The sequence below is a fragment of the Jatropha curcas genome, chromosome 1 (assembly GCF_041381405.1).
Source record: "Jatropha curcas cultivar XTBG-Jc1 chromosome 1, XTBG_Jcur_1.0, whole genome shotgun sequence".
NCBI classification, from domain to species: Eukaryota; Viridiplantae; Streptophyta; class Magnoliopsida; order Malpighiales; family Euphorbiaceae; genus Jatropha; species Jatropha curcas.
Window position 1 is genome coordinate 10,692,319 of NC_143151.1, and position 23,209 is coordinate 10,715,527.

A 23,209-nucleotide genomic window follows, 5' to 3' on the forward strand; every position below is an offset into this window, starting at 1 on the left:
ATCTCTCTGATATTGTGGATACCCAACCCACCCTCCAACTTAGGTAATTGAATAGTAGGCCAATTAACCAAGTGAACCCGTCTTTCATCAATCTTGCCATGCCAGATAAAGTCCCTACAAAGCTTGTCCATTTCCTTACATAAGGCACTAGGTAAAATAGTACTTTGCATAGAAAAAATAGGAATAGAGCTCAGCACTGACTGAGTTAATGTAATGCGACCAGCCATGGATGGGGACTTAGCTTTCTAACCTTTAAGCCTGTGCTGCATCCTATCCAGAACATAGCGATAAGAAGTTGGATTGAGCTTGCCATGAATAGACGGCACACCTAAATACCGCTCAAAATTCTCTGCAAGCGGGGTTCCTGCTAGAGAAGAGAGCTCTGCACTAAGATTACGGTCCACATTCGGCAAAACATATGTACAAGATTTGGAAAATTTTATCTTTTAGCATAAGGCTTGTGAGAAAATGTCCAGAATAGATAAAATCTTATGCAACTGCGGGACCGTCGCTTCTGCATAAAGGACCATATCATCTGCAAACATGAGATGAGAAATCTCCGGGCCCCGTCTTGATACTAGGATGGGATTCCACTCTCTCGCCCCAACCACATCACGAATAAGATGAGCAAGATGCTTAATAAAAAGCATGAAAAGATAAGAGAGATAGGGTCTCCTTACCAGGCTCCCCGAGACAGGATAAAAGCATCAAGTCATTCACCATTCTATAGAATAGACATGGAGGAAGACTTAACACATTTCATAACATTCCAAATTTATTCGTCTAAGAAACCAGCTTCACGCAACACCCATTCAATAAAAACCCAATTTAGTCGATCATAAGCCTTTTCAAGGTCAATCTTGACAGCCATGTACCCTTTTGCCCCTTTCATCCTTTGCATAGTGTGGAGCATCTCCTGATAAATGACAATGTTATCAATAATTTGATGTCCTAGGACAAAGCAACACTGCTCCGGACCGATCAAAAAAGGCAAAACCACCTTCGTCCTATTAACCAACGACTTGGTTAACAGTTTATATAAAACATTAAACAAGCTTATCGGCGTGAACTGCGAAAGGCACTTTAGGTTATCCGCTTTAGGATAAGAACTAGCAAGGTCTCGTTATTGGTAGAAGGGATACAGCCGCCATGTAAAATGTCCAAAATAAACTGAGACACATCCTTCCCAACCACCCTCGACATACGTTGAAAGAAAGCTTCCTAGATCCCATCCCCTCCAGTGGCCTTAGAAGGCCCCATACCCATCAAAGCCTTATGCACTTCCTCTTTAGAAAATAATTTATTCAACCCCAAATGCATGTGAGCTGGAATCAGCGGCCTACCACCCCTAAGTTCAAGGTTAAACGAGGATTCAACCCAATACAACCTTTGATAAAAGTCACGCGTCATCTCACTTTTAGGGTATCCTCACTGTCAACCCATTGCCCATGCCCGTCCTTTAGCCGAGTGATACTACACCAATTCTTGCGAACTGTGGCAGCAAGATGATAAAATTTTATGTTGCACTCACCCAAGACAATACAGTCCTCCCAAGACCTTTGAAACCAAAAAAACTCTTATTGTCGAAGGACTTCATCAAGCTGCAATCTCAACTTCCTCTCTGATATGACTAAATTCGAGGCCATGCTGCGACTTAAGATCTTCTGGACACCATCAAGCCTCCAGATTAGATGTCTTTTATTAGCAAAAATATTCCCAAAACCTTTAACACTCCCTTCAAACAGCCTTGACTTAACCGAACCCAAAGCCTTCATAAGATTTTGACCATGCCAATGCTGTTGAACAATGGCAAAAAACTAACAATGTGCAAACCAAGCCATCTGCATTCAACTTCGTAGAGGGTCGAGCCACCTCATTGAGGTTAGCAACCAAAGGAGTGTGATCCAAATGAATCTGGGGGAGGGGGGATGAAGGACTGTCGCATTAGGATACAACATCCTCCAGTTAGGCGAGCAGAAACCACGATCCAACTAAGCCATTTTAATACCATTTGCATGAATACCACGGGTCTATGTGAACGGATTCCTCGGGAATCCAAAATCAATCAATGAGGAAGAGAAAATCAAATCTTTAAAATCCCTCGAACCAGCGCTATTGAGCTTAGCATAGCCAACTTGTTCCTCCGAACAAAGAATAAAATTAAAATCACTAATCATAGGACTCCTAATCTCTAGGTCAGCCATCAAAAATTTTAAATCATCCCAAAGGAAGCGACGTAGAGAAACCTGGGGACTCGCAAAAACAAAACTAATGGTCCACCATACACTAGACACCATAGTAACGAACAAAAATGATTCGGTATATTTTGGGAGGACTTTTGTTAGGTGCAATTGATAAAATGGGCTGAACAATCAACAAAATGGGATGAGTAACAGATTGGTATGGGTAATCAACAGAATGGGATGAGCAACAGAATAGTCCGAGCAAAATGTGCCGAGCAATAGAATAGTCCAAGCAAAATGTGCCGAACAATAGAATGGGCCAAGCAGTCAATAGAATGTGCTGAGCAATTGTTAGAATGGATCGAGCGTTACTCAAACTAGTTTAAATAGAGGTAACGCTCGATCAAAGAGTTATTAAGATTCACTTAATCACGTAATTAATGCCCAAGATTCTCGCTTAATATTTATTACCAGAATTCTTGCTAGACATTTACAACTTCAGTTACAATAGGAAGAACACTATAAATATTTATATCACATCTCATTAGAGGACACATTACATCTCATAACTGTTCTTGAGCATTCATTTTTTACTTCTATCACTACTTCACATGTATTTAATTCTATTTTTATATAATGAAGTAGTCTCAAAATAAAGTTCAATCCAATTTCTAGATTTAACTTTTTAGTCCCTAATTTATAAATACAGATTCTTAAAATTCTAATAGATGCCCAAAAAGAAAATCAAGCCACCTCTCAATCTTCAATCCCTTAACCATCAATTCCAAATCAATATCTATATATAACTATAATGAAAAATAATAATAAGTTATTTTTTATTGCTAGGTAAAATAAAAAAAAATAAAAAGATGATCTGAATCGATAATGGTAATTACTTTGGCTACAGTGACAGTATTACTTACCCAGTGCATTACAGAAAAGAATATGTGCACATGCACATAAATTCTTCTTCTTTAGAAGAATACACACAAATTCTTGAACCCAAAAAGTGACCCAAAACAGAAATATATAATTCTAATTTTTTTTTTTTTTTTAGTTTGCTAAACACTACTTTCTTTCAAGTCAAACAGATTTAGTATATAAAAGAAAAAATATCAAGTAAATTAAAAATACTTAAGCATCAAGAGACCATCTATTTATTATAAGAGAAATATAAATCTCTTACTAAATTAAAATGATAGTAGTTACAAATTATTCAGTAATGAAAAAGAAAATAAAAAATTATTATTAAAAATAAAACTCTTTTCAAATCTCACTAACAAAAAACATTTCAATATATATAGATATATAAATATATCAATAAAATATTTTATATAATTTTTAAATTAATATATTCAACCATTTGGCATCCCACATTTAATTATATAAAAATTTATTTTTGAAAATATATCTAACCAAATCATATAAATATAAAGAAAAATATTAATAAAAATAATATATATTTTTATCTTTCTCCTAAATAAAATATTTACATTATAATCAAAATAGAATCAAATTTTAATAAATAAAATATAAAAATTGTTCAAATTTCTCATTATCATATTTATTAAAAAATAAATTTAGAAAAGATAAAACTTAAAATTTTGAAATGCTTAATTATCTATATGTATTTATTTAAAAAAATAATTTTTATAAATATATCTAGTCAACTAATAAAATGTAATTTTCTAATTGCCTATAATTAAAGTTAATTTAGATATTCCAAATTTCATTAAAAAAGCAATCAGAAATCTCATTATCTCCTCATATTTCCACATTTATATATAGTATGGACAATAGATAGATAGATTGATTGTTGATTGAAATTACTACCAAATAGGGTAGCACATGACCATTCTGACCCGATCCAATCCGACACAACCGGTCCAATTCAATGGGTTTAAATATATTATGAATTGGATTGGGCAGTTCATTTTTGTAATTCATAGATTGGGTTGGATCACACATTCACTAGGTAAATCCACTCTCGATCCAACCCGTGAAATAATATCATATATTTGTGTATGTGTTTACGTATGAATTATTTAAATTAATTTAATTTAGTATATAACTCTAATATAACTACTAAATTATTTAAATATCTAATATGTCTTGCCTTTAAATTTGTTTTTTTATATATAAAATTATTTTGAAATGTTGCAAATGGAACATATTGTAGTTTAAAATTTCTTGTATAGTTATTGTTACTAATTTTTTTTATTTTATTGGTTATATTTCTTATTAGTTTTCCATTGTTATTGCTTGTTATTATTATTAAGAAACTTATTTTAAAATGTTGTTATGGGAGTATCTTGCAGTTCGTAAAAATTATTGTATAACTATATTTTTAAATATATCAATTTGTTATTTCTTTTAAATAGTTGTATTTTATTTAAAATTATTTTTATTGTTTATCATTTATTTGGCTTTACATTGAATGTATACACAACCCAAGTTATTCATAATTTTCAGTTTCATGTGTTTAATGGGTTGAATTGGGTCAAAAAAACGCATATACAGGTTGAATACTGTAAATCGACAACCACAATCTAACCCGACCCGTATCAATTATTTGATTCACCGTAATCCATTTAAAGCAGTTAAGTGAGTTTGAATATAGTTAAGAGCGAGTTAAATGAGTTTAAATATTAGTTAAAGTGAGTTTTTCCTTCTTTTTTTTTGTTTAAATCAAGTTCAAATTATTTTTTTCTTTTAAAATCAAGTAAATTTAAATATTCACTTCTTCTCATTTTATTTGTGATTTGACAAACTACACGTATTAAGAATTTAGTTAATAAAAATTATTTTGCCTTTTTCACACCTAACTCATTAAGATATTAATAAAAGTCTTTCATTTAACAAACAATTATAAAGATTATTATAAGAAAAGTAATTGTTTAGATATATAAATTTAAAAACCTTACAAACATTTTGAAACATCCAAAAGATGAATAATAAGAAACAAAATGGGACGGAAGGGGTATTAGTTAAATGAGTTTGAAACATCACGGATGTTGAAATTATTACTCCCTTTGTCCCATATATATATATATATATATAGGCCTAGTTTGACTTTCCCATATATTAAGAAAAATTAATTAATATAATTGAATTACATCTTTTATTTAGTTTTCCCCAAAATATCTCTTTAAAACTTACATTAAATAAAGGTATTTTAAGAAATTTATCTTTTTAAAAAAAAGAAAATAAAATTACATTTTGGGACAAACTGAAAAGAAATTAGACCTCGACATATGCAAAGAGGGAGTATTAAATTGACTTCGTATATTTTCAAAAGTTATTAATAGATTTAAGACTATATTAATACAAAAATTTTAAATGAATCTAAAGCTGATGCAATTTTATGCACATAATCCATCTTATAGTTTTTCTTATTTTTATAAACAAACAGCATATGTCAAACCTTCAAGTTTGACGGCATGATTGAAAAGAGCTTCACTTTAAGGCTAAAAAGATATAGGTAAGAACAATATTTATATATAAAATTGTCACATTGCATAAATTTGGGCAACAGTTATTACCAACAAAAACTGGATGGATAAATTCACCGACGTTGTGGTTATAAGATAAACTAAAAAGAACAAAATCTCCAAAAGAACCTTCACCACAATGAGGAATCCCTAATAGGCTTACAGAGAAATTTCATGAACTACTGAATCTGAATGCAATATTGCTCAGCACAGTTCAGCTTCCCTGTGGGTGTGAATCACACAATCTGAAGTTGGGTATGAAACACAAGTCAGCAAATAACCGTCTTTCATTTGATTCTCATCCAGGAACGAACCATCAGACTGATCTACCGAACCTGACACCATCTTCCCAGCACAAGTAGAGCAAGCCCCAGCCCTGCAAGAATAGGGAAGCTCAACTCCAGCTTCCTCAGCAGCATCTAGGATGTATGTATCATCAGAGGCTTCAAACTCATTCTCTTCACCATCTGGTCCAATCAGCTTAATTTTGTACACTGCCATTGATGCTTTGAAGTTTTGGGAGCATTTCAACCCAAAACGTTTTGAGATGCTCCTTACTGATCCTAGAGAAGATGGACGCTTGATAATGGCACTGGCAAACTGACTTTTAGGTGTGGTTTTGACCATGCATTGAGAGGGAACAGTCACAGTTGCCATTTTTACCCCTGAATCCAGAATAGCAAATGTCAGCTAGCTCCATAGCTGCTCCCAATAAGGGAAAATTTCATGTTTTTTTTAAAATTATTATGTGGAAGGTTAATAAGGGATCAGCGTTTGGCTTTCATTGAAGCATAATTGTATTATACATCCATAAGAATTCTTTTCCAGTAGCACTCTCATCAAGAATATGCAAATGCTTATGACTTTATAAATACCAGCTTTAAACATATAACGATACATAAAATCAGTTAAACTCTCAAGTTAAAATAATACTGTATAGTAGTGAGGTTTCATAATCATAAATGACTCAACATGATGATAGAATCATCATAGTAATGCAATTCATGTTTGGATCATTATGAGAAGAGAGAACTAACTGCTCTCTACTCTTCACTCAAGGCTCCATGTTATAAAACAATAATGGTATGGAAGCAAGGCTTCTTCAATATCTTATCCCTACCGAGATCAATAAAGAAGAAAAGATTAAAAAATGTGTCATAACGCACTTCATATAACTATTAAATGCACCTAAATTATTTAATGCAGCAAACAGGCGTTCATATCTGGTTGCAGATAGTCTATACTAAAGGATTTGGCATAAGCAATTCATTATTCCTAGATGAATGAGAAACAAATGAAAAGGTAGTTAATAGCATGCACTAGCCTGATTGCTGAACATTCTCTAGTCTATAGTATTGAACTGCTGTACGAACTATCAGAAAGTAGAGAAACGGGATCAAAATTGTCCCCACAAAGAAAATAGGTAAGCAGGAAGTATGCTGGTCATAAACTTGAATGAATCAAAATGCCAGTTATTGAATGGTACAACAAAACTGGCACCTCATTTTCAACTCATAGCATTTACTGCAATTCTCTCTCTGTTTTTGGGGACAGATATTCATGTTTTGTACTTCTGATAAGATCACATATTCATGTCCTAAGGAGGTATACTTCAACAAAAAGCTTCTGTCTTTGCCCTCATAGACAACAAATTAAGAAATCTAGCAATTAAGAGAATAAATGTTAAAAGGACACTCCACATTTCTAATTGATTATATTGCTTATTTCCTAGTTATATTTTGGCACATCATATCATTTCTCAGGGCACAAATTTCACATGAGATCAAAACAAGCAAATAACAGTCATTGGCTGTGTACTGTTCTCCATCACATCATACAACCAATTACGTCTTCATCCTGGAAACTAACTTTGGGGGGACCCTAACTAGTCAATATATAAATATAAAAAAATTGTGTAAAATCAAAACAAACTTCATGAGACATAGATGTTAGGACCAATATGAATTTCCATCAAGATGGTCAACTATTAACCTTTTGAGTAACTCTCCTCTAAATAAATGATCAGCGTCATCTTGCAGAATGCACCACCCTTTACTGATAGTAAGATAGAAATGTATGAAATAGGTTGATGCAAGGAAATTCTTTTTCTAAACAAAATTGAAAGAACTTGTTCAATTTAACATCTTTGAGATGCTACCAGAATGAGAAAGTGTTTTACAAAAACAAAAAAAAAAACGAGCCAAAAAAATATAATTGAAGAAAGGAAGATATAAAGAGAAGGAAAATTCAGGAGGAGCATCCGGTCAATGGAAATTGTGAGGAGAATTTTTGTTGTCAAAGACTCGTATATATTCAACATAGCCAAATACTACTCTTAGATTACATTTTCGAAGAACCAAGATCGTATAAAGAGCAACGTCATTAAATTGAAGTTAATACAGCTTAATGCGGTAAAATTTAATCGTCTACTCATCTTTCCCTTTTGTCCCCGCATCTTTATATTATTCTTGCTGAAATTACAAGATTTGCGTAGCTTAGCTCAAGAATTTGAAATAGAATTGGAGATTTTCCCATTTCAATATACGATAGATGGTCCTTTTTTCTGACATAAAGGAAAATATGAAAATTGAACTACAGGTATAGCATTAATGGTAATTATGAAATGATAATCTCAATCAAAAAATGACAATTTGAAATCCTTCACTTTTTGTTTTCTTTAATAAGATTTAGTAAATAAAAACCAAATTTTCGCTTTCAACCCATTTGTTTCTTGCCAACAAAACAAGATAGCCCCACTTGTTAAGGGCACATCACATAAACATATTTACAAATCCATATCAACAAACAAACAATCTTAGCTTTCAAACATCAAATAAACAAACAAAACTATTTAATATCATTATCATCACAAACTGAGAGCAACCCAATTTAGAATAGATGAAAAAGAAGAGATCTTGCATATACCCAACAGATCAAACATAAATTATGGAAATGAAACAATTAACACAGAAAAATCAAGTAAGAAAAGAGACGGAGAAGAGAACTTACCGAGTTAGTAGAAGATCAAAGAGGAAACACGAGAGTTCGATGGTCAGGACTCAGATTAGGCTTATGGGCTTGACAAGCGGAAAACACGAGGTGGTTAGGTATTTATAGCTAAAAAGAACGAGAAGTCTAGAGAGAGAGAGAGAGAGGTGGCTTTTGGAATCTTTTGAAAGACAGGCGGCCAAACGCAGAAAGATGCCCTGTGTGCTTAGGGCCAAACGACCATTTTCTTAAACATTTATTTTGTTTCCTTTTTATTATTTATTTGCTATATGAGCTTTTTTGTTTTCCTAATATTCTCTACCAAAAACTCAGCTTGATCTAAAATTTTTTGCATAAGCTTTTTAACACGTAATTTTTATTTATAATTGTGGATTTGTCGACTGTAAGAACCATCTTATCAAAACGATTTTATTAGCCATTAAAAGGGTCGGACACATGCCAGGGCCAAGGGAGCGTGGCCCCCCAAAATTAAAAAAAAAATGAATTTTTAATGTAAAAAATTTTTTTAAAAAAATATATTTCAATTTTATCACCAATAATTAAATAAAATTATTTTTTGGTCCCCTAATTATTTGAGCTGACCCGCTACTAGCCATTACATTTAAAATTACATTTATTCAAAATGTAAATATATTTAAATAATAATTAAGTTTATTATCAAAGGATGTCCAAATGAGTAATTTAATACTGTTCCTTAATTGAGGTTGAGAATTCATCTTTAACAATGAAATAAATATCAATTGGAACCTTTATCCCTTAAATAGTTAGTAGGTCAGAGCCTAATAGACTCTGGATACTATCTTGTTAATATAAAAAGAAACATATTAATAATAAATCTAATGCTCAAAATATTATTTTTATAACTTTATAATTAATAAATCCTATAATTATTACATTTAATTTAATTAAAAACATATCATTTATGTTAGATTAAGATATTCATATTAAAAAAAAATCTTTTGATAATTTGATTTCAATAATCAAAACTCTAGCGGACTCAGGGTATAACGATAATTTTCAAGCGTTTTAAGAGATTGTATACTCATGCTTTGAACTCGAGACCTCTAATTAAAATTAAAGGTATCCCTTAGGTTTCAATAATCAAACTCTAATAACAAAATAAATAGTATTTTTAAATTAAGAGTACTTTAGAGTTTGTATTTGTATTTCTTTGATTTGATGCCATTTGTTACATTTAACAAAAGTATAAGCTGGATGATATTTTTTAAGGTAAAAAAGAAAAAGAAGGAAAGTGAGGCATAAATTATGTAAGTCATAGATGGAATGGAAGATATTTGTGATTTCATGATTTTTGACAATTTGACTTTCGCATTGGAATGGCGGGTATGAATCATATTTGACAATAAAGGAAGTTATTTACCAAATTTGGGCAAAACTTCAATACTCTCTTTTGAAAAAATAATCATATGAGATTCAACTTTTTTATTAATAAATATTTATTTATTGAATATTAGGTAAATGAATTCAAACTTAGATCTATTGTCAGATCGTAATGTACTTATCACTAAACTATACTTTAGTGTGTAATAAATATTTATTATTAAACATGTATTATTTTATCAAAATGATTATGCATATCAATTAAGTAGACTTGCAAACTCAACACAAATGCAAAGTTACAAATTAAATTATATGAAGGTGGGTTATTATCACTCTTAGCCATTTGGATAAGAGAACATTCGTAGTATTAATTAAGTTATTAATATATAAAATTACGGTATAAAAAATAAAAAATAAAATATTTTTTTCATCTATTATTTGGAATAACACTACGAGTTATATAAGTGCCAAGTAATAATTTAATCTCTAAATTTTAATAAAAAATTTTATGTCGCCTTAAATCTTAAAATCGACCTTGTAAGACATTGTACTTCATTTTTTATAATAATTCTATACATTCTGAAACTAAAAATAATAATTTTTAAGATTTTTGACGTTTATACACAAGATATTGATTTAATACGTGGTTGATACAATTTTTGGAATAATAATTTTCATATTTTGAATTATCTAATAAATATTTAATTGATTTAATTTTGCAAGTTGAAGTTTTCAATAAATCAATTAAACTATTTAATAAATTCAGTTTTATAAATTAAAATATTCAATGGATCAAAGTTGAAAATACTGCGAGATTTTTAGAGAAAATTACAATATAAGAGAGTAACCCACATCTAAATTTACTGCACATACCTAACTTGAATATATTTTTTTTAAACTCAAAAATTTTTTAGATATCAGGGCTTCAAATTTAAGTAATGGATTTGTGAAAATGGTGCAACCTATATTTTTTAGTGCAACAGCTAATACATATTTTGCTTTAGTTATAAGTTATCTAATAAAATATTAAAATATTGAAGCACTCCATCGTGGACCGTAAAGTCACATAAGCAATAAATTAGATGTATTAGACGCCACACATCAGATTAAATATTAAATTAAATAAATTAATAATAGAGGGTCAAAATGTACAGGCTTCAAACAAGGTGGTCTTGACTCTTAGACTCTTGAGCTTGACAGCTCTTTTTATATATATATATTTTTTAAATAAATTATTTATTTATTCCTTTCATTATATTCCAATACATTAATTAAATTTTTAATAAAAAAATTAATTATCTATATATTATTAATACTTGTGTATATACAAACCCTTGTTATGGAATCAAATTGAATTGTTTAATTGAAATTTTTATAGTGAATCGAATCAAAGTTTTATGAGTATAAAATCTAAGCGAATTTGAATTTTTTTTTTATTAATCGTTATCGAAAAATAGAAAATAATAGAACAAATAAAATAATACAAATTAATCCAGCGAATTAAAATTAATTGAAACATAAAAAGACAAAAATGACGTAATTTCACAATTTTGATTAGAAGAACCTTATTGACAACAATACCACTCAGATCCATAACGGGAAAGGGAAAGCCATCGAAAATAATATACTGTGTATGATCCTTCGCCACCATTTCCGCGTGCTATTTTATCAGCCAGGTGTGATGCACATGAATCTTCATCTTATAATATCAATTTATGCTATGAGCAATGGGGCCACCACTTATTTGATGAATATTTTACAAATGGATGGCACTCTCTTGGACTATTTTGTGTAATTTCATGTGTGTATGTTATTAACTACGGGTACCTTCAGTCCACTCGGTTAGGTAAATCCTCTTTGTGTATGTATTGACTTGTGAAGCGGTAAAATGCTGTTACCGAGTATTTATTTAGATGAAAGTAAGGGGACCCGGAAATTTTGAGCTATTTTACTATTTGTATCCATCTCAAATATGTTTAAATATCTGTTTAAGTATTTATATCTTAATTCGTTTAAAATTTTACTAAACGTATCCATCCAAAACCCATTTAAAGTATTCCTTAAACAGGTAAGATATTTGCTCAATCCAAATATATTTAAATACATTTTTACTAATAAATGAATAGGGTATTCACGGTACCTATTCGTCTAATATAGCGGGTAATAGGTCGCAGGTAACTAGACACCTATACTAATACTCATATCAATTACAGATAGTAATTTCATTACTCATACATTTTGCAAATCCATCTATAACTACTTATACTTTTGTTAAATGGATCGAAGTGGACAAATACTCTAAAATATTCATCTCACTTTCATCCTCAATTTCAATCATAACAATCGAACTCTCGATCTTAAGAGAAAAGAGTATCAAACCACTCATCTCAATACTTGTTGGTATATATATTCATACGTTGTTTATAATACATTTATCACATATTTGCTAACTTGGACATAGTTATCTACCATATGTCCAAACACCTAAAATTAACACTTCAAAAAACTTTTAGGTTTTTGTCAAAATGAAATTTGTTTAATTAAGAAATATAATTTCAATGGTTAATGGTCTGTTATCGAAATTATTATTACATTCTTATTGTTTAGCAAAAGCATGATAGTCATTCTTAAGGTTTATTTCCATTAAACTATTTAGTTCTTTTGTTTAAAATTTGTTTTTTCATTAAATAAAGGATAAAATAGTATCATCTATCTATACTTTCTATCTATCTATATGTATACTATATAAACTGGAAATTAGAGGGAATAATGAGATTTTCTATATTGTTTTTGTAAAATTTAAGATACGCTAAAATAACTTTAGTTCCAATTAAAAAAATTTGACATAAAAATATATATAATATTTCAATAATTTGATTGGATTTTTTAAAACTTTTTAATAGATAAATACATATAGATAATTAAGCATTTGAAAATTTAAAATTTTACTATTATTATCTTATTATGTCTAACTATGTTTTATTTCATTATATTATTAATAAACTATTAATAATAATTTAATAATTTAATAATTTATTATTATTATTATTATTTATTATTTTTATTTACTATTATTGTAAATCTCAAAATTATTATTTTAAATGAATATGTGTAAATATGAGGCATTTGAAAATTTTTTATTTTTTCAAATTTATTTTAAAATAGGTAATTAAGATTTTAATTTAAAAAGGTATGGTTAAATTTCTTTAATTACAAATTGCACTCTAATTTGGTTGGCCAAAAATAAGATAAAAAATTATTATTTTTAAACATCTCAAATTTGATTAATTATATTGATATATTATTTAATTAAAATCCTATTCTTTCTATTGAGGAATATAATTTTATTAATAAATTTTTAAAATGATTTCATGATTTTGGTTGGATAAAAAATAAAAATAAAAATAATTATTATTTATAAATAATTAATTTGATTTATTATATTAGTTTCTTATTCTATTGTCAAATTATATTTATTTACTAAAAGAAATTATAGTGAAAGTTATTAACAAAATGTAAGCTAATTATAAAACATAAAATAAAAGCTAAACGATGATTTTAATAAATCAATTTGGTACTTAAAAAAAAAAAGCAAATAGTGTATAATAAAAATTATATGAACCAATATGTTGAAGAGAATATAAATGAAATATTTTTTATTTAAATTGCTATTTTAGAGGAAAAAATAAATATATTAATTTTTTTAATGAGCTATTACAGTTCAAGACATATAACTAAAAAAATATTTTACTACCTACAAGTTGTGGCTCAGTTGGCAATACAGATTGAGCATGTGGAAAGAGCTCTCGGGTACAATTCCCACTAAACGCACCTGCAAGAAGGAGCGAGGAGCCTTAACTGTGACTAGTCTCCGAGCCGGACTAGGCGGTCCCTGATAATGGGGTCTGGATATTGGTGGTTTTATACCATAGTCAACGTGCATTGCAAATCATAAAAAAAAAAAAAACTAATACTATATATAAAAGTGGGAATAAGGGAAATAATGAAATTACCTGTAATAACCTTAATAAAAATTTAGAAATCCTAAAACATCCTTAGTTATTGGATAATTGATAATAATAACTTGAGTTTTCAATAATTGTTAAATTATAATTTTTAATACTTTTTTATTAATTGATTAAAAAAATATATTATTATATTATTTTAATAATATTTTTTTTAAAAAATTAATATTATTGTTTTAATATATTATTCTAATCCAACTTTCAATCTTTGATTATTTACAATATGTTATGAAATAAGTCGAAGTCCTATATGTACTAAAAGTTTGTATTTTTAATTATTGCGAACTCTATCTTCCTGATTTGTATAGGACTCTATTAGGGTTCTACTTATATAACTATATATGTGACTTCTTATGAATAATAAGGATACCCTCGTATGCCTCCTTATTCTCTCTATTCTCTTTATTCTCCTTTTATTTTTCTCCCTAGTTTTACATTATTTTATAACATGTTATCCGCACAATTTATTTTATCACTTTCATGAAAATGATAACTTATAGTTTATAACAATCAAAGTTATCGTTTGCGACAACCAAAATTAATATTGGTGTATTTTAATTTGTTCAAGTTTAAAGGTATGTTTATTATGAATCATTACGATAGCAAGATTTGTTGAGATTAAATATAATAATATAATGTTACGATCTATTAGATAATCGACATACTTAATTAGTATACAAATATCATTAATCGTTGTTTAATTATTTATTTTATTTGAATTTGGGCTGTGAATATATATTATGGAAAATCTACAGAGAATCGTAGATTTAGTTTTGTATTATAAAAGATGAAAAATTACAGATATGATTGAAAAGTAGTAACCGCTATTATTTTTAACTAGACTATAAGTTCTTATTGTGTGTACTAGTATATACTAAACTGCCTTTGTAACTAACTATATATAGTTGGATTTAAATTAACTTTGAGTCTTTTTATTATTTGGCCCGATTGGTGATGTGGGCTTGATGATTAGCTTGAACCCATTTGACTGCTACCCAATTTGTTTGTGCACTAACGTTCAGTAACCCTATTCTTTCTTTCGTTTTCTTCTATCTTTCTTGGAAACTCTAAAGCGCCGCTCATAATAATCTGGTTCAAAATCATTGCTGTATGATTTATACTAGTTTCACAAAACTGTAAGAATGTAAATGTTTTTTATTATTTTGTGGCTAGATTTGTTTACTGTGTTCATAAATAAATCTTATCACTTGATGAGCTATAGAATTGATTTGTTTACTGTGTTCAGTGATTTATCATGACTTTATTTTGAGTTTATTGATATGGGTAAGAATAATTTCATAAATGCTAGATCTTGAAATATATTTGGACACTGTGAATTTGGGAGATCAAGATTCTAATCAAAATAGTATAAAGGCAGTAATATTCTTCTATTGAATATGTGATAATTAAATATTGATTTATTCTTTGGAGTGGTTTGAAAGGAAGATACAATGAACAAAAGAGTTCATCATGAGTTGATACAGTTATCACTACAATATCGTAACTAAATTATTTTGATTTTGCAGCATTAAGATTATTGTTTATTATTATAATTATTATTATATATTGACATATATTATTCATGTGTTACCAATTTTAAAAATTGATTGGTTTATCACTTAAATATAATTAAGATGTTGTTAATATTATGTTTGGAGCTTATATTAACTATTGATCTAGAATTATCAATGATATTTATATTCGAATATGCTCCTGAAGTAACAATATCGAGAGAAAATATTTTAAAATATGTTTTGAATTTATTGCATATCCTTTTTATCATTGAGCGAAATAAAGAGATCTTAACAAGGATCATATGAGGCCGCCCAACTTGATTTTACTCCATTCCTAAAGTGAATGGAATAACATATATATGAATGTAGCGATATCTACCCAACTAGATCTGATGCATTCCCTGAAGTGAATGCAATAATATATTATACTGGGCGTGGATAATTATAAAGATATATTTGTCATTGAGAATACAATAAGATCACAGTTGAAATAATGATCTTAGCAATTATTGTGGCCACATAATTAAGAATAAATTTTACCACTAGAAATAGTACAAATAATGTGGCATATATGAATATTGGTTATGTACTTATTATACATCAAAATATTGAAAGACAAATTTGGGTTTGGTAATAAAAGAGTATTTAAAAGCTTTGGGAGAGCAAGTATTACTACCTAGAGGAATGAATTTTATGCATAATGCATCATTCCAAAGATATTCATCAAAATGGATATCATATAAAGATAATAATTGAAATAAATATGATTGTTAACCGGAAGTTTACAAATCTAAGTACTTTATTATTTGGCATGATCGTTTGAACCATCCCGATCAATAATGATGCGAAAAGAAAATCTAATCCTTATATGGATATTTATTGAAGAATCAAAAGTTTCTTCAACTATAATGAATTTTCTATGTTTAGTTTGTTCTCAGAGCAAATTAATTATTAAGTAATCAACAAGTAGAGTTCAAAAGAACTGCTTGCATTTTCTGGAATATATAAAGTGAAATTATTGATCCATCCATCCATCATGTGAATTATTTAGATATTTTGTGGATGCATCCAAAAGATAGTTATATGATTATTATTAACTTGCAACCTGAAATTTGCAAAGATTATTGTCAAAATGCAACCTAAAGTTTGCATGATTATTTGCACAAATAACACAATTTTCAGATTATGCTATTAAGCTAATTTATCTTGAGAATGATGGTGAATTTGCACATCAGGCCTTTAATGATTGTGGTATGTGTTGAATGATATAATTATAGGGCAACCAATTGTTATTTTTATTTATGCTCAAAATGATTTAGTAGAATCATTTGTTAAATGATTATAATTAATTGCAAGGCAATTATTATGGGAACAAAGCTCTCTATTTTTGTAGAGCAGTATGCTATTATATGTAGTAGCACTTACTCATATCAGGCCAATAAGTTATTATAAGTTCTCTCATTTATAATTGATTTTGGATCAGGAATCAAATATTACCCATTTAGAAATTTTTGAATGTGCGGCGTATTGTTCCAATTGCTCCACCATAACGCACTAAGATGTATCTTCAAAAGAGATTGGAAAATATGTCGGGTATGAATTTACATCTATCTAGAACTTTCAAAAATAAGAAAGTTATTTATGGCCAAATTTACTAATTGTTATGGATCCCGAGATTAGGGAGAGAAAATAAGCAGCTAGAAGAATAAATTAGTTAGAAAATAATTATCATTATTATATCTTGATTCTCATACAAGGCAGTGCGAATGTAAAAGTTTAAAAGCTAATTCATTTACAAAATATTACAAATTAGTTCACAGATATATTTATTGATCAAAAGGAGATAATTGAATCTCATATATTAGCTGCAAATTGCTCCTATTAGAATTGAAGTCCTTAAAGGATAAACTACCTACGTTAATAAGTCTAAGGCACACCTGAAACGTGGTAGACCAATCAGTTCCAAGGATAAAATCTTAAGAAAGGAGCAAATATTCAAGATGGTCGTTCTAGAATAGTAAATTCTAGAAGAGATCCTATACATAACTAATAAGTTTCCAAAGAAACTTAGGTACCTGAAATGAATGAAAATTGTGAGATCTCTATAAATTAAGTCATGTCAGTACAAGATGGAACCAATATAAAAGAAATATCGACAATATTTTTATGATATAGCGTTAAATTTTTTGAAAGATTATGAGGATATTGAGAATTGTCTGTTGAAAATATAGATGTAGAATTGATTGGCCAAAATAGAACGACACATGTGGCATTTAATTTGCTTCAAAAGTAAATTTTGAAATTTTAATATGGGTATCAAGAGATGTCAAGCCAGTAGAATACAAATATATATTTGTGCGAAATTGAAATGGGATCATAAGATATAAAGCAAACTTGTTGCACAAGTCTTTCACAAAGAACTGACATTGATTATGAGGATAAATACACTTAAATGGTGGATGCAATTATAATTTGATATTTGACTAGTCTAACAATTTATGAAAATTCGAAATGCGTTTAATGAGTTAATAACTACCTGTTTATATGCTAACTTAATGTAGATATCTATATCAAAATCCTTAAAGGATTCTAGTTGCTTGAAGCATAAAGTTAAATTCTTGAGAAATTTATTCAACTAATTGTATAGAGCTTTATATGGATTAGTGGATAATAATATCCATGAAATATTAAAAAAAATGCTTGAAGCAAGCCAATTAAGCCCCGAGAAATATATTGAAGATTTCTATATGAAATAAAAAAATCTCAATAAATACAGTATAATTGCCTCAATGATATTTATGACTGAGAAAATATTATATTATTTTATGATTATATTATATTTATAATATTCTTTTGTTGAAAGTTACATGCTTTCATACTTTTAATATTTACTTTATATGCTATCATAAGTAAGGTGATCTCTTGATTAGAGAATATTTGTTCAAATAATATTATAATAATAACGTTATATGTTCATAAAGAGATTTGGATATGAATTTGTCATTATTTGGTTTATGAACATTATTGGAACTCCTGAAGAGCTTCCAAAGATTATAGATTTCTCAAAAGAAGAATTTGAGATGAAAGACATTGGGAATATAAAGTTTTATCTTGACCTGAAAAATCAAGCATTTCATAAATGGAATTTTGTCTATGAATCTACATATATGGCTAAGTTATTAAAATGATGTTAAGTGGATGCTAATGGCTATAAGGTTATTTGATGAGAAGATGACCATTTTACATTTTGAAAAAATTATGAAGAACTTATTGGTCTTGAAGTATCATATCTTAGTGCAATAAAAGCTCTAATATATCATGCTAGTCATATGGCTGAACATAAGCATTTTACAAATTTTATTTGCAAGATATAGTTCTTTTTGAATATGAAGAAATTGAATAGAATTAAATATGTATTTTGATATCTCCATGGCATGATATATATGAGTTATATTGTAACTAACATATCAAAATCATATTTGATTGGCTTTTAAAAATGCAGGTTATTTATCTAATTCATATTATGTTAGATAAAAAACAAGTCATTTATTTACATGTAGAGGTAATTATTTTATGGCATTCAAGAAACGAAGTATTGCTACCACTTTTTTTAGTCATGAAGAAATTTTAGCAACTCATGAAGAAAGATTATAATTTGTTTGATGAAGATAAATATTTCAATATGTTCAAAGTACGTGGAGTCTACTTGTCGAGAAAGAAATTTCTACAATATTATATGGAGATATATTAAAAAACTCTTTTTGGATGAATGATATATTAATGAAAATAAGATCATATTTTACAAAAATTCTTCTTCGCTCGTGATTTACAAAAGAATAATGATGTGGAAGTTCAACCACCCAAGCGATAATATTATTAATTTGCTCGTTAAAACACTTTCTATTGCAAATTTTTTACTATAAGTTTTCTACTACAAGTATTTGAATGACTGATATACAAAATTGAAATGCATAAAATTGAAGATCTTAAGATTTATCTTCATGAGGGGAGTAAATATGCACGGTACTTTTTTAACCAAAGTTTTTTTCCACTGAATTTTTCCTGGTAAAGATTTTTAATGAGGCAATATTTCACTTCGTATTTAAAAAAAGAATAATGTACTATTTTTCCTTCACTAAGATTTTTTTTCCCACAGAGTTTTTTCTTAGTAAGGTTTTAATGATACATATTCTTTAAAGAATGGACATCCAAAATGGAGTTTTATTAAATAAGTGAATGTCCTATATGGGCTACAGGTTTGTATTTTTAATTATTGCGAACTCTATCTTCCTAATTTGTGTAGGATTCTATTAGGGTACCACTTATGTAACTATATATATGTGACTTTTTATCAATAATAAAGATACTTTCGTATTCCTCCATATTCTTTTTATTCTCCCTTTATTTATCTCTCTAGTTCTATATTATTTTATAACACGATATTAATTATTTCAAAAAATAGAAAATTATTTTAATTTTAAAATAAACTTCAAAATGCAAGAAAAAAAAAATCTATAAATAATACTGTTTGACACGTTTTACATAAATTTTGAATTTTTTTCTTATTTATATCTATTTATCTATCTAAGTTTTTCATAAATTCAAATCAATATTATTTAGTTTTTTTAAAGAAATCGATGCTAATTAAGTCTAACCTTATCATTTTCAAAAAAAATTGAAGTCTAATCTTATAATTAATAATAATTTTTTCATTTTATCATCTATAATTATTTTATTAAATATACTAGATTTTTAATGTTTTCCTATCATATTAAAATTAGTTTTTTAAAAAATATTATTCACTTATAATATGAATATTATTAATCATGTCTTAACATTCTATAAGTATCTAAAGAATATAAGATAAAATTATAATTATACTTAATACAATATAAGAATAAATTAATTAGTAACACCAAATACTAACAACGTTCAACGCATGTAGAAAAAACATTAGTATTATATATAATGTGAGAATTAGAGGGAATAATAAGATTTTCTATGATAGCCTTAGATTAATTTGGAATTTCTAATATATCCATTTCGTTAGATTTTATGCATTTTAATTGGAGGAAAACATTTATCCCTTTAAAGACCCTTTAAGTTGTATTTTTTATTGTCTTTTAATTGGTGAAAATATATTTCATTTATCCTTTTCAATATCCTTTAGTTAGATTTTCTATCCATTTTAATTGGAGAAAATATGTATATGAATTTTCTCTATTTGATATTACATTATTGTTATCCAATAATTTTTATAATTAATAGATTTTGATGTTCTTAATTATAAGTTCTCATGTGATATTACTTTCGATAAGGTAAATCGAAAACCTTGATTCAAGTATTGAAAATGAAATTTAAATTTTTTAATTAATTATATTCTAAAATTTTTAAAATATGGGTAAACACTTTACTATCAGGCTCTTTTAGTTAAATATAATGAAACTAAATAAATTTTTTAAATATATTCTTTCTCTTTGATTTTTTTGGAGATGATGGTGTACACTTATTTGGATTATTTACATATTATTGTATTTGACTAATATTATATAAAAAACTGCTAGAGTTTCCTGTAAAAATTGCAAGAGTTTCCTTTAAAAACTGAATTTAACTAAAATGTGTGAATACAAAACACTTCCAATTCAATCTCAATCATCCAACAAACTCTAATAATCAACTCAAGGCAAAATCAACTTCTATAGATTCATAGTCACTCATTTTCTCATCATCACCATAATAAACATCAAATTTAAGACTTTAATATATACATAATAAGTCTCATAAATCTAAACCATACATAATTAACTTAGGAGAAATCTCTACATCCATATATTACATATATCCATATTTATCTCCTTATGCTGCCCCATGAACCTCTTATTGTGCACTACTGACTACGTTGTCTCCTAGACTATGGCTTAGTCTTAATCTCCTTAAGCTCTAAAGCAGCGGTCACCAAGGAAGATAGTGTGGTGTGAGGATGAGCAACCAGATGCATCCTAGACTCATCATGCAAGCCCTTCCTGAAGCGCTTGCACCTCTCTAGCTCAGAAGGAATCAAGTCAGTGGCATACCTACTCAGACAGATAAACTCTCGCTCATACTCTAATACAATCATCCTATCCTGCTTAAGCTCCAGAAACTCAGTCCTACAATGCTCAATAAAAAGATCTCCAATATACTTCTTCTTGAACTTAGCGATGAAGAAGTCCCAAGTCCTCTCTTCATCACTGACTACCCAGGACACAGTGTCCCACCACTGATAAGCCTCTACCTTTAACAAGGAAGTGGCACACACTAAACAGTCTTGAGGGGAACACTGCATCTGCTCTAATATCCTCTGTGCAGCCTGAAGCCAATACTCTACTGCAGAAGCTACATCATCCTTCTTACCCTTGAACTCAGCAGCACCATACTTCCTCAATTTCTCAATAGGGGGATAAGCTGGAACAAGGGCTAGAGCGATTGGAGCCTGGAGAACAGCTCCTGCTACTTGCCTCAAAGTAGCAACTAACTGCTGGACGAGTATATCCAGATTAGGCCATGAAGGACTTGCAACAGCCTGCTCCACCATCGAGGCACGCTTTGAATCAAAACCCAAAACACCACCAGCGGCACTCCTAGTAGGAATACCGCCACCAGGAGGGGCATAACTATCCACATCCTCATCATAAAAGTGCTAAGACATCTCACAATTCCTATAAAGACCAAAAGGTTCGTATTAGAAAGAAGTTCCAAACCAGACCATATGGCATGTATTTAACTTAAATTACTTATACTCTCACTCCAAAGCAGATAAATTCCTTTAAAAAGATATAATCCTAGAATCGCTTAAACCTATGCTCTGATACCACTAAATATAACACCTGCCGTCCAGTCCTGAAGTTTAGACTGCGGACGCCACATCCGGTGCCGGAGACACTATTCTAACGCCACATCCGGTGCCGGAGACACTATTCTAACTAACATATAAATCTAATAAATTACTATATGAATTAGAAGTGATTAAGTATTTACAAGTCTACCAAGTATTAATTTTTAATATAGAAAAATATTTTGGGAATCCTACAAAAAACTGCAAAAGTTTCCTTTAAAAACTTTATTTAACTAAAATTTGTGAATACAAAACACTCGCAATTCAACCTCAATCATCCAACAAACTCTAATAATCAACTCAACACAAAATCAACTTCTATGGATTCATAGTCATTCATTTTCTCATCATCACCATAATAAACATCAAATTTAAGATATATATATATATATAAAATAAGTTCTCATAAATCCAAACCATACATAATTAACTTAGGAGAAATCTTTACTTCCAAATATTACATACATCCATATTTATCTCCTTGTACATATTCCTAAATAAAATATACTTCAAGCATACCTAAGTTACATATACCCAAATAACATATTCTCCAATGTTATTAATTATACATGCCATAAATCTTAAATACATAATCCTAATTCTATAACCACCAAAAAGATCTCTTATGCTCTGATACTACTCCTCTAGTCTTCGAGCAGCAACCACGGTCTACAACCTGCACGTGATAAAAGTCGACGCGTTGAATATAAACTCAGTGGTGCTCATAAATCACATACATTCTAATGTTGCAATAGCAACATACATATAAAGT

At 28.8% G+C, this 23,209-nt stretch overlaps 1 protein-coding gene across 1 annotated transcript; it reads right to left on the reverse strand.

Moving 5' to 3' along the window:
* Positions 1-5,661: 5,661 nt before the first annotated feature.
* On the reverse strand, positions 5,662-8,823 carry LOC105643947 (ferredoxin, root R-B2). The gene is made up of 2 exons (XM_012229192.4): positions 8,684-8,823; positions 5,662-6,339 (listed from the first exon to the last, which is right to left on the reverse strand). The coding sequence occupies exon 2, from the start codon at positions 6,329-6,331 to the stop codon at positions 5,879-5,881; it is 453 nt and encodes a 150-aa protein (XP_012084582.1). The 5' UTR covers positions 6,332-6,339; positions 8,684-8,823; the 3' UTR covers positions 5,662-5,878.
* Positions 8,824-23,209: the final 14,386 nt, after the last annotated feature.

Bases quoted from the DNA above. Each gene is read 5' to 3' on its own strand.
- LOC105643947 (XM_012229192.4), bottom strand. From the start codon at position 6,331: ATGGCAACTGTGACTGTTCCCTCTCAATGCATGGTCAAAACCACACCT.